We start from the raw sequence: 15,715 nt of genomic DNA, 5'->3' as shown, positions 1-15,715 counted from the left end.
TCAAGTGGTCTTCTTAAAAAGATATACACATTGGGTTTTAAAGCACACATCTAACTTCTCAGGCACTTGACAAACTTTCTGACTAAAACATCCAAAGCCGGTTAAGCAATATACCCTGACAATGAGGAGCGAGTAAACTAATCAAAAACCTCAGAAAAGCATGTATCTGACCTCTAAATACACTAGGAGTCAGTTGCGCCCTATTATTAGAAAATAATAATAATGTGTGGCAGCACCACGGCTCAATCAGCTAACCATCCACCTTCAACTGCCTGGATACCATATGGGCACAGGTTTGTGTCCCAGCTACTTCACTTCCCATCTGACTCCATAATTATGGCTGGGAAAGTAGTCAAGGAAGGCCCGAGAGCTTGGGACCTTGTACCCACAAAGGAGAGCTGGAAGAAGCACCTGGCTCCTGGCTTTGGATTGGCTCAGCTCCAGCCACTGTGGCCATTTGAGGAAACAGTGAATGGAAGATCTGTCTTGTCTCTCCTTCTCTTTATAGATCTGTTTTTCTAATAAAAATAAATAAAAATAAATCTTTGAAATAATGTGTCCCTCAGCTTTTTAAGAGAAATAGTACATCTGTTGAAAAGAAGCAAGAACATCTGTCCTCTGGCAGGACTACTATGAAGAATCCCCTGCAGGTGTAGTGTCACAGGAAGATGAACAAGGAGATGCTATCCAGGTGAGGACAGTCATTAGACTGAGGGGGCCTGGCAATCACATCACATAAGATTTCCAAGCTTGTATGCAATAGCAGATATAGAGTTTTGTTTTTTGTTTTTTGTTTTACATAGCTCTGTTAGATCACAATGGAGTCAAAAGATCAAAGATACAAAGAATTATTTCACTCAATGCCAGAAAGAACTCTCCATGAATGAAAGTGCTGGCTTATGAGGTAGTGAGTTCCTCTTCACTGACAATGTTCAAGGAGGACATGGATAAGCATCTTCTAGAGGTATCAGAGAAGGGATTCTTACATTAATTAACAGGGATTTGAACTCAATGAATGATGTTAGTTCACTCTGATCTCCATGATTTTCCATGCGTAAATGCTAATCTAGTCCCTTTGCAAACTCTGACAATGAACATGCCACAAAAGTTATAAAATATCAGAAAACTGTTCCTACGGATTAGCTGTGTTATTTCTCCACCTAATTTTGTTAGATAGCACATATATAGCAAAAGTAAGGTAAGCAGACACACAAAAAAGTGAAAGCTTATATGGTAATTGAGAAAGCAATAATTTTTCCTCATTAGATAGTGTCAATAATTCAATAAATTTTTGCTAGATAACAAGATTGCTCAAATCACAAAGTTTTGTTTTATCCACTACAGAAAAGATAATTGTGTGACAGAGAAATCACATGACAGTCAAAACAGATATTGTTATGCCTAAATTTTGAATCACCCACAATAAGGAATGTTCACTTATACAATATACATAATTTTTCTCTGGAAATCCAGGTACAAATTTTTGTTAATGAAATGATACAAAGAAATTGTTGTGAAATGAAATGCTATGGGTCTTTATTATAAAATATGCTTGACATATTGAGCATATTTACATAATTGTAAATAAGGATAAATGAATACATGTGTAGAAAGTTCACGAAACATTTATGATCCTTTGGCTTCATGAAAGTAAGGTTCTAAAGAAAACACCTCACAAGGTCTGTCTTGATATAAATCATTGATAGATTACACTGGTTAATTTTACTTAACTGTATTCTTCATTCACATCACAATATTGTAAATTTTGCTACTTGTGAAGAAAAGATAAAAGAATTCCTAGTGCTAATCCTGTTCTATTTCAGTATCCTTAGAATCGAACAAATCACTAACTCTGTAATAGTGGCCTGAAAGACCCATTTGATGCCTTAAAACAGTAAGTATCATAGCCACTTAAATATGATTTGCCCTTCAGCATTATTGATATAAGCAAAATGGCAGTAATTCACATGGTTCACAACAGTCAGGAGCAGGGTCTTTACTAATGCACTTTACACTGACCAGGAAATCTTTTGCCAGGCCAAGGCTGAATTTCAACCTACTACTGAACAGTGTATAATGCAAACATATATGACAAAGTATTCAATTTCTAGCAAGACAAGACCCTCAGGCATGCCACCTGCAAGTGTTCAAATTTGAAGTTGGAGGAAGAATATAGGTATCCAACAGACACCAAGCATGTTGTCATCAATCTGTACAGGGCCTGAAGCATAATTATAAAAAATATTTCATCTTTAAAACCTTCACTTTCACTGTCCATTTCTTTCAAAGCTCTTACATTATATAAGAAAACTATTTCCCTTAATGTTGCAGTAAATAGTCCTTATCATCAGGAAGTCTTAAAAATGTTGGACAGATTTATCATCTTCTAAGTCCTAAAAATCAGGCAGAAAAAAAACCTTGGATTTTAAACCCAGGAATTTAAAAACTAAGCCTTTCTGCTCAATGCTTCAATGTTCTCTGTGACAGTTTGAGCACCATAGCAGCACTGCCTCATCAGTAAAGAGTTATAGCCAAGCAGCACCTACAACTGGTTTACCAAAAAAGTCTTTGTATTTTTCCATACTTGTTCAACAACACATTTTAATATAATCAAGAATATTTTACATTAAAATTCAGGCTGAAACAGTTCCCAGGTACTGACTGAAAATTGCATAGTACTTGACAAATCACAATGTTAGAACCTTACAAATCAATAATGATGCTTTCCATATAAGCATGGATACAAAAAGTTTCTTTTTTTAACAACTGCTAGGTACTCTATATTCAAAATAGTATTTTAAATGTCTGCACATAATTTTTATGGTAAATTTCTAATATATAAAAATTGATCAGAGTTAGAATTTGACTATTCAACTTCAGTGCAAAGAGCTTAGAAATGAATAAAACACAATAACCATTTTCTTAAAAAATAACCTCTTAAAACAAGACAGAGTAGCCATTAAACCTAATTTTGATCAGCCAAGTAATTATGAGAGCCAATGCAATGCTATTTGATACAGTAATTTAATTAAGTGTTATAATTTTTGAGTGAAATTGTACTAAGTTTAAGTATCATTTTGTGTATAGACATGTTGTGGAATATAAATTAGCTCTGATGAAAACAACATGCAAATCTGATGGCTTTATTTCTGTTCCTGTGAAGCAATGAACTGTCATCTAAATAGTCAAAACCTAAACAATTAAAAAGCACATTTTAAACTCCCCAGCCTAGTTTTCACAATATTCGACATACTTTCTCTCTGTGTATACTTACTTAATATTAAGTAACTATATACTTTTTTTTTTTAAGTCAAAGATAACTTAGGAACATGGAGTCAAAATATCACAAATAGCCTACCCTATCATTAGCTCTTCAAATATATTTTGCCTTCTGTCTATGTGCACTAACCAATAATCAATAGCCAGCATGCAAGGTCTGTGGTATTTTCTAACATCCATTTTCCAAATCAATTCACTCGTCTTATTAGGTCAAAGACAGAAGTAACTTAGAAAGAAGAAATTGATTAATTATAAATGTTGTATTAAGCTGTATCTAAACTTGTGGGTAGTGTGAATTCCACCAGGCATTTATTAACCACCTCTAAAAACTGACAAGTCAGCAGCAATAGGAGCTGCAATTTGGATCTTTTGGACAGTAAAACACAGTAAGAATACAGGAAAGGTTAATGACCCTTAGTCACAGTAACCAATTGATTTTACTGCATTTAATTTTGTTTACAATAAAGCTGCTTGTAGTAAATATTTGTCATTCCTCAGCAGCTAAGTTCCATAAAGTCAGCAAGCACATACTATTTTGTTAAATTCTCTAAAAAGCGCTCCCCTCATTTGTCACCTCCATGAAGTTGTCACATCGTTTAATTTGTGGTTTTGAAAAATCCAAAGCTTTGGATGAACAAATGTACCTGAATTTTTTTTTTTTACATATCTAGCCATTCCTTTTTTATATATAAGAAAATGGAATTTAACACTCAGATAAAATAACCTGTGATGTATAAAGGAGGGAACACAAAATATAATTCAAAATAAAACGAGTATGGGATTATACTCTGGAATGTCTACATTTTTAAGCACTTTCCAGGGGAAGACTTCTGTGGACTGAGAACATAAGCACACATCCTCAGCAGCTGAAAGCTTTTCAATGAACCACACAGATAGCTGTACATCTGAACCTCACATACAACAAAAACTAAGAGGGGGGAAGGCAGCTCATCAGATTTCTAAATACACAATTAACCTAAAGCAGGAGGAATTTTCTACTTCTTTCCTACTGAAAAATATGTTAAAGGGGACAATCACAGTTAACACACTCTTTTCATTCAAAAGCTTTTCTCCTGCGAACATAATTTTTTTTTAAAAAGATCCAGCCTTCATAAGCCAAAAACAGAGGGATAGGGAAGGGGGATTCATGAAAAGTATTTAAATGTTTTATTATATCGTCTGAATTTTGTTTTTAGAAATATACTAAAATTTTTTAAAAAATAAAAAATGTGGACTTTCTAATACAGCTCTGTATATATTTACTTAAACAACATATCTAAAATAGACATTTGTAACATACTCTTTCAAACCTCCTGTATATAAATAACTGCTCATAAAACTAAAATCTGCACAAGTTGTACCTGACAGTACACAGCTCAAAACTCATATATAATGTCAAACTTATTAATATTTGTACAAAACTAAAGCATAAAAGTCATGATTAGGAGACTCATTTTCTGGCCAACATAACTGTGCTGCAAAATTCCTAAAAAAACACTATATGAGGCATTTTTACATTTAACACACTACCACCAATTATCAAGTTTTTTTTTAATCATTATATCAAAGAAAGCATTTTCAGTGTTTTGGACATTAAAAAAAATTCAAAAATATGCAACCCAAGTTGAGAATTAAAGTTTATCCTTTTGTAATGCCTTAGCTATTCTCTTGCGCTTTCATTTCAGTAATTAGATTACCATTAAGCACTGTAAAGGAACAGAAACATAAACTCTAGGAAAACAAAACAATGATAAAATGTGGGCATGCCAAGTCTAAATGTAAACAGGTTTGAGGTTTCTTAATCCTGTGGGTTTTTGCAGGCTGCTGTTTGGGGTTCCCCCCCACCATTTTGCCATAAGGTAGAGTCATGAATGAAATCCCACTTTAACATCCTATTTTCTCTCACTTACATGTATGCTGGAGAAAGTGGAGTTGACCTGGATGTTTTAAGCACAGGAACTGGGAATTTCCAGATAGCAGGAGAGCTCGTTTTCCATTTCAATGGCATGTTGTCACCACGGTACTACAATAACAGTAAACAGCGTTTCCATAACACACTACCAACTAGGACTTCCATTCCACACTGTAATGATACAGCAGTGGCTGCCGAGGAAAGCAAGCAAGCGGTTCTGCCAGTGTTAAACCTACGCTTCCACTCTGTACAATAGGGCTGCAAGGTGCCTCCTTCAAATCCTCCTGTCCCCTAAAGCAATATGATTTTATCCTTCCAACTTAACAATAGTGCCACCTCATTAAGAAAGCGTTGACTGCAATACACACACACACACACACACACACACACTCACACACTCACATACACACACATATACACATTGCTGCACTGAGCATACCACACAATGCAGCTTTATTTAATAAAAGCAGCTGGGTTTTTTCCCCCTTTTTAATGCTTGCATCACCATTGTTCTACCTTAGCAGGGAGACATACTGCAGCACTCTATTCTGCACCTATTAACCTGATTTCTGACCAATGGTAGCAGGCAAAAAAAATAGATGGGTTTCATATGAAAATGAAACAACATACCTACTCAGAATACACTTGTCATCCTCTGAACATTCTTCTTTTGAGCTGCAACAATACAAATGGGATATAAACCTCAACATAGCCTTGGGCCAGTGCTAACAGAGATTACTGACTAAATTCAGCAGCCTGCTTTCCTCTTGTGCAAGCTCTGGCCACACGACACAAGAATGCCATTGTGGGAAAAGCCCGTTTAAAAAATGCCAGTCCCTCAGATTTCCAGTTAGAAAAGGCAAACTGTAAGAACAAATATGAACTGCCGCAGAACTCGGCACGCTCTTCTAGTAGCTTCCGTTTCAAGTTGCTCTCCTTTCCCTATTCTTATTTCCAAGCCGGGATGAGCAAAAATCTCATACATTCACAACATGCTGTGGTTACCCGAACACCACTCTGCCTTCTGCAGCAGAGTACAGAGTAGCATGCTCTTAATAGCAGTCCTTGGAGGGACGCTATCAACAATCTAATTCAATGCTGTCCTCCCCTCCGTCTCTTCCCCCCTTCCCCTCCTGTTCACCCCCTACCCCCGCCCTCTTCCCCCGCCCCCAAATAGCTCACAAATTGCCTTGAAGAAAGACCAATGCTGCTAGCCAAGCAGGTGTCCAGCAGGGACTCGGCTGAAGCTCAGCAGCCAGTCCTGTAACCTCCAGGGATTAGCGACTGTCAAGGAGGTTCAAAAATTGAGGTGGCTGTCAAAGGCAGCTTGAGGTATTTTGTGAAAGCAGTGGCAAATAAAGGGTTCATCTGAATTATTTTCAAATACTGCCAGAAATTTCTTTGTAAATGCCCCCAAACTAACTGGGTATTTTAAAGTTTCCTTTTAAAACACCAAAACAAATGCACAAGTTTTCTACACATTTCTAAAAAGTGAAAAGAAGGTTACATTGATATTAAGCTAACCTCTTTATTTACAAGCTAAAAAAAATTCCCTTTAAAGTGGGCAATTCACCATCACTAATTATCTACCTTCATAACACACTTCCACTACTCTAAAACAAAATTACGTCTCCATCAATTCAAGCTTAGTGAGACTAAACCAAGATTAACATGAAATCACTGCAGTGAAAAGGAGCTCACATCTATTTCCCCAATCTGTAGCCAAACAATAAACTTGTGCTTGCAACTGAGAAAGTTAGCTTTCAAACCTTTCTCCAAAATTATTCTGCAATTTAATAGATTGCAATGTAGCTCCTTAAGAATATTCTTTATTTGATTTAAAAAGCAGACATGAGTGCTCTTAAAGAAAAAAACTGTATTCGAAAATTGAAAGATACAAACCATACCAACAATACATCATGAAACCAGCTGAGATAGTAAAAAAAAATGCCTTCCTTATAGATCAATTACAGTTACATTCCGTATAGATCAATTATCAAGGCAAAAAGACAAACTAGTGTTTTCCTAAAAAAACACAAACATGTATGTAAATGCAGCACATACACAGATATATAAATACCTATAAATTATGCATAGGGAAGTTATAGGAATGCATGAATTTTATCAATAATTTTGTCAGCCATCACTACCTTAGGATATAACATCTCCCAAAAATCCAGTCAAGCCAATTAAAGGATATATTTCCAATTCCTTTCACTAGCCACACAGAAAACCATCTCCTAGAAATTCTCAAAAGGATTGGAGGAAGGAGTAATCACATTTATCAATGTCTTAATGGCCAAAACATATTCTGTACTAGATTAAAAATAAACTTGCCACTAACATAAGTAATTCAATATCAAGATTTTACATTAGAGACACTGGATAATAAGCCTTAATGTTTATAGAACAAGAGGTCCCAGGCACAGTCAGGAGAGGCAACTTGTTTGAAACCCAAAGAAGGAAAAATACATTTTCCTAACATACACATATTACACATATACACGCACACAGGCAGAGAAACACACAGGTATCCAGGCACCAAGTGTGCAAAGCCTCATTCTACAATGGCTTTTAAACATTCATAGCCTAAAGTATATGCAAACATTTAAAAGCACAAATTATCAAATCTACATAATAGTTTACCTAGAATAAGGAGACAATGTTTCAGAAACGAAATTCAATCATTTTCCAGCTTCAGAAAATGTTACAAAGTGTTCATTGCAAATGTGACTTCACCTTCTCAGAACAAAGACTCCAAGGTATGTATAAAAGCGTAACAGTGAAAAGTTTCTAAAAGTTTATCTTCCTGTGGAGGCTCTTCAAAATTTATGAGTGGGAAAGAGGAGCAAGGTAAATTTCCATATTTTAAAAATCACCACATAAGTAGGTAAAGATCATTCTATTGTAAATGTTTTCAAGATATTATCCTTCTGTGAAAAATCCACTAATTCAAAAGTCAGCTTTGTTTGTTCTAATCTCATTAGAGTCCAAAGAAAACAACCAATACCAATAATGTTCTATGTAAATTTCTAGTCTACATTTTTCATAGGCTTAATTTGCAATACTATTATAACTCTCCGATAATTTTACTATTTATTCAAGGGGAAACAAACTGCTTTCTTCCAACTTATCCCCAATACTCTTAAAGAGCCAAATTAAAAAAAAAAACCCACATTATATCTAAGAGTGAAAATGTATTTACATTCACTTCTTACTTTTGCCTTAATAAATTCCTAAATTAATTTTTTTAAAGATTTACTTATTTTTATTCAAAACTCAGATATAGAAAGAGGAGGAGAGACAGAGAGGAAGATCTTCCGTCCGTTGATTCACTCCCCAAGCGGCCGCAACAGCTGGAGCTGAGGCGATCCGAAGCCAGGAGCCCAGATCCTCTTTTGGGTCCCCCACATGGGTGCAGGGTCCCAAGGCTTTGGGATTGCTTTCACAGGCCACAAGCAGGGAGCTGGATGGGAAGCGGGGCTGCCAGGATTAGAACTGGCACACACATGGGATCCAGTGCACGCAAAGCAAGGACTTTAGCCACTAGGCCACCATGCCAGGCCCCCCTAAATCATTTCTAATGAGCAAAAAAGTAGTTATTTTAAGTAGAAATTAACTCCAGCTGGATTAAACCACCCTAATTTCAAATTCATCAGAAAATACTACCCTAGTGGAGGCTCCGGCAGCAACTATAGAATGTAACTATAATTATCATTACATTCCAGAACCTAAAATGGTTTCATCTACATAACGGAATGAAAGTTAGTAAAAATGTATTTCAATGTATATTTTAAAAGTGAGACTAAAAGGAATCAAAAACCCTTGGTCACATTATATTAAAAAGAAAAACAAGATTTCATTTATAGAGTACTTGTTTTCTATCTCAGACAAGCACACTGAACATGATGGAAAGGTAGCATATACCAAGCTCTCCAATCACCTTACAAACATTAACTAATCACTTAAAAACACTTGAGAAATGTGTATTTTAAAAATGTAATAAATCAAAGACAGTGATGGGTCTTGAGCAAGACCACAGAAAGAATCATTCTAGGCCAACTCATAATACGAAACTCACTGGCTCACAATATGGAAAGCAAAGATTTTGAGAACATCTAGAACTCTTCGAAATTATCTTGGTCATTGTCTTCATCGTACATAATAATAATAATAATAATAAAACTGAAACATAGAGATGGAAGCTTGTCAAACTTCATTTCCAGGAAGCAACAGAATTGGAATTAGAAACCAAAGCTCAATGACCTAGTTCAGGAATTCTTTAAAAACCCTGACTCTTTCTTCTCAATGAGATCATGAGAGATGCACATTCCTTTCTGAAGTAAAACACATACTATAATTCTATAAATGCCTCAATACATTCAAAAAAGATACAGGGGGTGGGAATGGAGCAGAAATTTGCTCTAGTGGTTTGGACATCACTTAGTAAATCCTTATTTCCTATTGCAGCACCTACGTTCAAGTTTAGACTCTGTTCCTGATTTCAGCACTTTGCTAATGTGCACCCTGGAGACACTAAATGATGGTTCAAGATCACTATCACCCATTTGGAAAATCCACATAGGAGTGCTGGGATCCTGACCCTACCCTTGCTGCATCATGTGTTTGGGGCGTGACCCCCAACCAGCAGACAAGATTAATCTTCCCTTCTCTTCCCTCTGCCCCTGTCCTCCCCTTCTCCCCCTCTCATCTCAAGCTTTTTTATTTTAAAAAAATTAAAAGCAAAAAGATATTTTCCTTTCCAAATACACATCCACTGAAAGATACAGTGTACTTAAAAAAAAATCACAGAAAACTGAAGGAAAAGATAAGGTGGTTTTGCTTTAAAAATTTTGAAATGCATGCAATTTTTAATGTGTTTTCTATGAATTGTTTTGACTATTTCTTATAGAAATGAGAAACAAAAAGTGTGAAGTATGTACAGAGAATCATTTCTAAATATATATATATATATTTTAAAATTCACTTACTGTATTTGAAAGGAAGAGACAAATGGAAAGAGAGAGGCAGAGACAAAGAGACATGGATGATGAAAATTGTTCATCTTGCTTCTTTGCTCCCTCTATGCCCACAACACCCCGGCCAGGGCCAGGCTAAAACCAAGAGCCAAGAAACCCATCCAGGCTCTCATGCGGATATCGTTATCCAGGTAATTGACTCATCACTTGCCTCCCTCCAGGGTATATATGAGTAGGAAGCTGGAACTTGACGTGACATTGAGACTTAAATCACTGCTCACCGAAAAGGGATGTGGACGTCCCATGTGGTGATTTAATAGCTGAACCATGTGTCACCCCTATTTTGAAAATGAAATTCTAGAAGGCATTTAATTATAAGGGACAAAGGTAGAAAATCTAGTATCATACTGTCAAGATATATTTAACTTTCACTGAGAGTACTTTTATTTGGGAGTAGAGATGCATACTGTAATACTACTGTGACAATATGGGGGGAAGTGGCAAGAGGAGAAAAAGCAGAGAGGGGAAGGAGGGGGAAGAATTGATATACCTAGGAGTCTGTATCATGGAACACGCCATTAGGCAAAGGAACCAACTGAGAAGACAGTAGGAGCAAAAAGTGAATGGTTGCCTGAAAGGGAAATGGAAGGACAGAACCATAGCAGTGCCTGATACTCATGTAATGTCTTTTATAGTTTGGGCTCAGATCAAAGCGCTTATGGGGCTAAGGTGAATAAGTGAGTCAAAATACAGAGACTAAACTGAGCAGAGAACCAAGGTCTACTGCCCTTACTCTTTCTAGGCTGAGAAAAAAGAGTAGCATTCAATGGTAAATATAGCTTTTGTCTTTCTGTCTTTCCTGTTATTATCAAAATTCTGTATGGCTTTTTACTTTTTCTACTTCAAGTGCTTAAAAATATTTCCATCTTTTAGGAAAAATGCTTCAAACTCTAGAGTATTTGAAGATCTATTTAGGTTTTTTTTTTTTTAATTGGAAAGGTGGATATACAGAGAGAAGGAGAAACAGAGAGGAAGATCTTCCGTCCAATGGTTTACTCTCCAAGTGATCGCAATGGCCAGTGCTGCACCAATCCAAAGCCAGAAGCCAGGAGCCAGGAGCCAGGAGCCAGGAGCCAGGAGCTCTTCTGGGTCTCCCACACGGGTGCAGGGTCCCAAGGCTTTGGGTCATCCTTGACTGCTTTCCCAGGCCACAAGCAGGGAGCTGGATGGGAAGTGGAGCTGCCAGGATTAGAACTGGTGCCTATATGGGATCCTGGCGTGTTCAAGGTGAGGAGTTTAACCACTATGCTCTTGCGCTGGGCCCAAGTCTAGGATTTTAATATACTATTCACATACCCAATTTTGCATTGACATTTGAAAAAATTGTGGCAAAAGAGGAATAGAGTAACCAATTTATTATTATCAAAGAGCAACATGATAGCCAATACTCCAATGAAAGGTCTGTTGTTACCACATTCTCTGTTACATCACTACCCCTTCCTCTGCCTGAAGGCACCTGTCCTGAGCTCCTATTTATCCTTCAAGAAGGAATCGCTGTAATGCATCTTCCTCAATGAGCCCCATTTCTAGCATTCATACATATTTGTTGAGTAAATTGAAAAGGAAGTTCATAAGCAGAGGAGTGAATAGATCAGAATCACATATGAAAGCCAATGCTCTGGAAGGTTTCTTAAAATATTATCATTAAACCCGCTGTTATTTGTATACACTAGGAGGCAGCAGATGACGACTCAAGTACTTTGGTCCCTGCCATTCATGCGAGATGTTCAGACCGAATCCAGGCTTCTGGCTTCATCCCAGCCCAGTCCTAGCTATCGCGAGCATTTGAGAAGTGAAGCAAGATGGAAAAGTGATCCCTCTCTCCCTCATAAAATGGAAACATTTTTAGGTTTTTTCTATTACTAAAAACAGAGCTTGGGTACAAGGAGCATTCATTTGCTAATTTGATAATGTTATATTTAAATGAAAAAATATTCATATTAATTTTGATACAAATAGGTGTGTGAAGGAAATCACTCAGAATATATACTGTCTTAAAGTAAACTGTGCTAATGAAAAATCTCTCACCTCAGTTAATGATTATTTATGGCTGGACATCTCTCAGCAACTTCCTAAATATCTGTTTAAATTATTTTGGATAAATAAAATAACCAAGCTATTTACTGTAAGCTGTCATGATGTAAATCTAAACATTCAATTTTTTAAAAAACAAAATGTACCACCAAAAGAACAGTTAAGAATGACTCAAATGAATAAGAATAGATTGATAAGACATTCTCAAATGATTTCAACATTTTAATCCTGATCGTATTAAATATAAATGCAAATCAACCAAAGTTACATGAAGACAATATAAATAATACTATAATCTTTGCTTGTAAATCCTGCTTAATTTTGCTGAGAGCAAACTCTGATATTTATTTACAATGCTACAAATTATTTTTAAACAACATACCATATCAGAAACTAAATCTACAAAGCATAGCAGTTAAGGAAAAATGACATGTACTATATTCTGCAAAACTTCAGAAATATCTACACTTTTATGAAAGCCTGAGTTTCTTAAACACCATTAGGTTAGTATATTTTTCAACATTATAATCTAAATTGATAAAATAATTTTACTTTTTAAAAATCATATATATATATAATATATATAATATATATTAATAATATATATATAAATATATATATTTACTATAAAAATCACATGTTTGGCATAAATGCTATGGCCAAAGACAAAGTACGATTACCTGGTTTTCCAGTGACTCTCCCTTCCCTATTTGTAAATCTTGGCTACAAGCACTCATGGTAGTATACTGACATAAGTACTACTTATGGAATGGTCACACTAATGTTTTGTTAACCAGCAGCAAACATGGAAAGCTAAACCTAATGACTCATTAAGATTATATACTATGTAAATTTTCCATGAATAAAGGCCTTTTGAAGTGAATTGTCTTAATTTTCCATAATTTCCCATGTGTAACTCTGAATTCCCTACTATGAGGACACTTCATCTCCGATTGTCTTTGTCTGCTTTTTAAATAAAGAAAAAGAATTTCAAACAATCCTCATGAAAATGGGAACAAAACATTTTGCAATCCATGTTGGTCTTCCATAACATGTATTTTCCACAAACATATATTTCTGATGTCCCCACAGACACCCATAGAAACTACTGTTGGTTCCATAAAAGTTTTAACTATATAATGAATGGGAAAAATCTTAATTTTAAGAAATTATTCAATTTCACACTTGAAGCTTATGACCCATTTCTATGCAATGAGGCCCAATGGTTTTCTTTAAAGAGTAGCTTACAATCCTGTCATTTGCCTAGAATGGTGTTACCCAAAGACTTAGCAACCTGGCCAATCCCTCTGTTTTCATGATAATTTCCAATCTTTCTCAAATTCTAATTTAGAATTCTTCTCTTTGGTACTTTCAATTTCTACAAAACAAGCAATGGGTACAGAAATAGTCTGAAAGACGCCAAATACATGGCAGTAAATCTAAAAAATCTATGTAAATTACAATTGCTCTGCCTGCAACCAGTAATTCAACTACATCCCTGTGATGCACAAAACATCATTCACATACATTATACATAAAGTGTTCATATGTTGTCATCTACCCAGAAAGCTGCTTTGGCTTCATATCTAACTTTATTATATTGATACAGTTATGCAAAAGGAGGAAGGCATGTCCTTTTCTTTATCTTATATTCTATTACTAACTAAAATAAGAACAATTTTGAATGAAAATAGAATGGATCTTCTAGACTGATCATTGGTTTAAAATAGAACTTAAATTTTGACTGCTTTGTGTACTTTACCTAACAAGTTCAGAATCACTTTATATCTTCAAAAGTAAACATACGTTTGACTCATCAGTTATTTTTCACAGAATTACAAAGCTAAATAGCACTTGAGTACAATGTATTTCCCTTTTAGCCAGCATGTATTTATTCATTCATTCCTTACTTGGCTTGGTGGAAGTCAGACGTTGGCGAGTATTTTTATGTGTCTTCCTCTACAGAGTCTGGCCATTTTGTCTAAATTCCTGCAATACCATTCAGAACTTAAGCTAAAATATTTATGTTTAGCGGTTTCCAGATACACTTATCTTTGAGATTCAAACGTTTAAGGCACAGAGCAACATAACTTGTATTCCAAAAATGAGTGAATAGGCAGAAAAACCAAGCTTAAAGTGACAGTCTAATATAGAAAAAGCATTAGCAAGTTAATTAGGATCATGGCTTTTGCATTTGCTAACTGAAATATAAATGTTCCATTTTAGGCTTCCATAGTATATTGACTATTGCTGACAGTGTGAGATAGACTCCTTGAACATAACAAATTCCCAGTCCATCAACTTGCTATGCAAAATCCATAGAGAAAAGGTGCACGCATGCTAAATTAGTTCTATCATCTGTAAATATTGAGAACTGGTGACTGTTAGATGATATAAATATACACAACACATGTTCTCCAACCCCACAGTCCTTACAATATAATTGAATACACTGGACATTCACCTATGAAGCACAAAATGAGCATACATATACTGCTGCAATCAAGTCTTAACCATCCATGGCCCTGGAAAACCTAGCAAATTTTTATAAAACTTTGTTTAAGCCAAAGCAACTGGGAGCCAATGACTATAAAAAATATCCAAACTTGCTTATGGTTTACCTCTTAGTGGAAATGTTTCTGCCCTTTACGTTTTCAAATATGAAATGGATATAAGTTTAAAAAACAAAAACTCAGTCACCATAGCATGCGATAGCTCTCGTGACATACTTCAGATACAGATATGAAGTATGTCACGATTATAGCTGGATTCCAAACTCTTACCTTCCCCTCATCCCCAATCCCCTCATTCATGTTTTGACATGAAACTCAGGCAATACTGAGACAAAAGTGTCTCTTTTATCGGGTGTGTGTACACACATACACACACAATTTTTTATAGTATACTACATACATTTAAATATATATATATACACGCATACATATAAATATATATAACATAGAAAGAAAAAAGTTTTAGTTCTGGTAAGTGGAAGCTCTCTAATATTAAGAATTGCCTGAATTGGATATTTAAAAATCAGAAATATGGAGGTAGGATCCAGGACTCTACATTTTGTTCAAGTACTCTGATTATAATGCCAGGTCTACTAAACTTGGAAAAAGATTGCCTTAAAATCAAAGTGCCTATGTTCTGCTCAAGATACATCAGCTACTGTAAGGCTGTGCTTTCCTTCTCAGTCTCTGGCCTTCCTTGGCCTATCACCCTTGGGTGTTCACCACCAACCATCTAACCTAACTGTCCCTGACCCTGATGGTACTTTCCCACACTCAGATCCTTCCAGCTCTGAGAGCAAGGTCTGTAGCCAGCAAGCAGACATGTACAGTGGGAGGCAGACAAATGCAAAGTGTGAAATGGTAAGGTACAGAAATCAGACAACAAAAGTAAATTATACTGTGTAATACAGAATCGAAAGTTAAACAATTGTTTCAAA

The 15,715-nt window shown here is 35.7% G+C and overlaps 1 protein-coding gene across 4 annotated transcripts in view; it reads right to left on the bottom strand.

Annotated features, from left to right (window-relative positions):
• The window catches only part of KLHL13 (kelch like family member 13), a 100,652-nt gene that overhangs the window by 49,796 nt on the left and 35,141 nt on the right, over positions 1-15,715 (bottom strand). The window contains exon 1 of one of the 4 annotated variants that reach the window (XM_040999485.1): positions 5,822-6,309. The exons of 2 other annotated variants lie outside the window; for them this stretch is intronic. In XM_040999485.1, coding sequence (XP_040855419.1) covers positions 5,822-5,901 — 80 coding nt within the window. In that variant the 5' untranslated portion in view covers positions 5,902-6,309. Of the gene's footprint in view, positions 1-5,189; positions 5,350-5,821; positions 6,310-15,715 lie in introns of those variants that run through there. One more of the 4 variants, XM_040999484.1, reaches the window with a different exon arrangement.

The sequence above is a fragment of the Ochotona curzoniae genome, unplaced genomic scaffold (genome assembly GCF_017591425.1).
Source record: "Ochotona curzoniae isolate NIBS_2020 unplaced genomic scaffold, NIBS_Ocur_1.0 scaffold_1852, whole genome shotgun sequence".
NCBI classification, from domain to species: Eukaryota; Metazoa; Chordata; class Mammalia; order Lagomorpha; family Ochotonidae; genus Ochotona; species Ochotona curzoniae.
The sequence above is the reverse complement of the archived record's forward strand: the minus strand, read 5'-3'. Positions and strand labels throughout refer to the sequence as shown.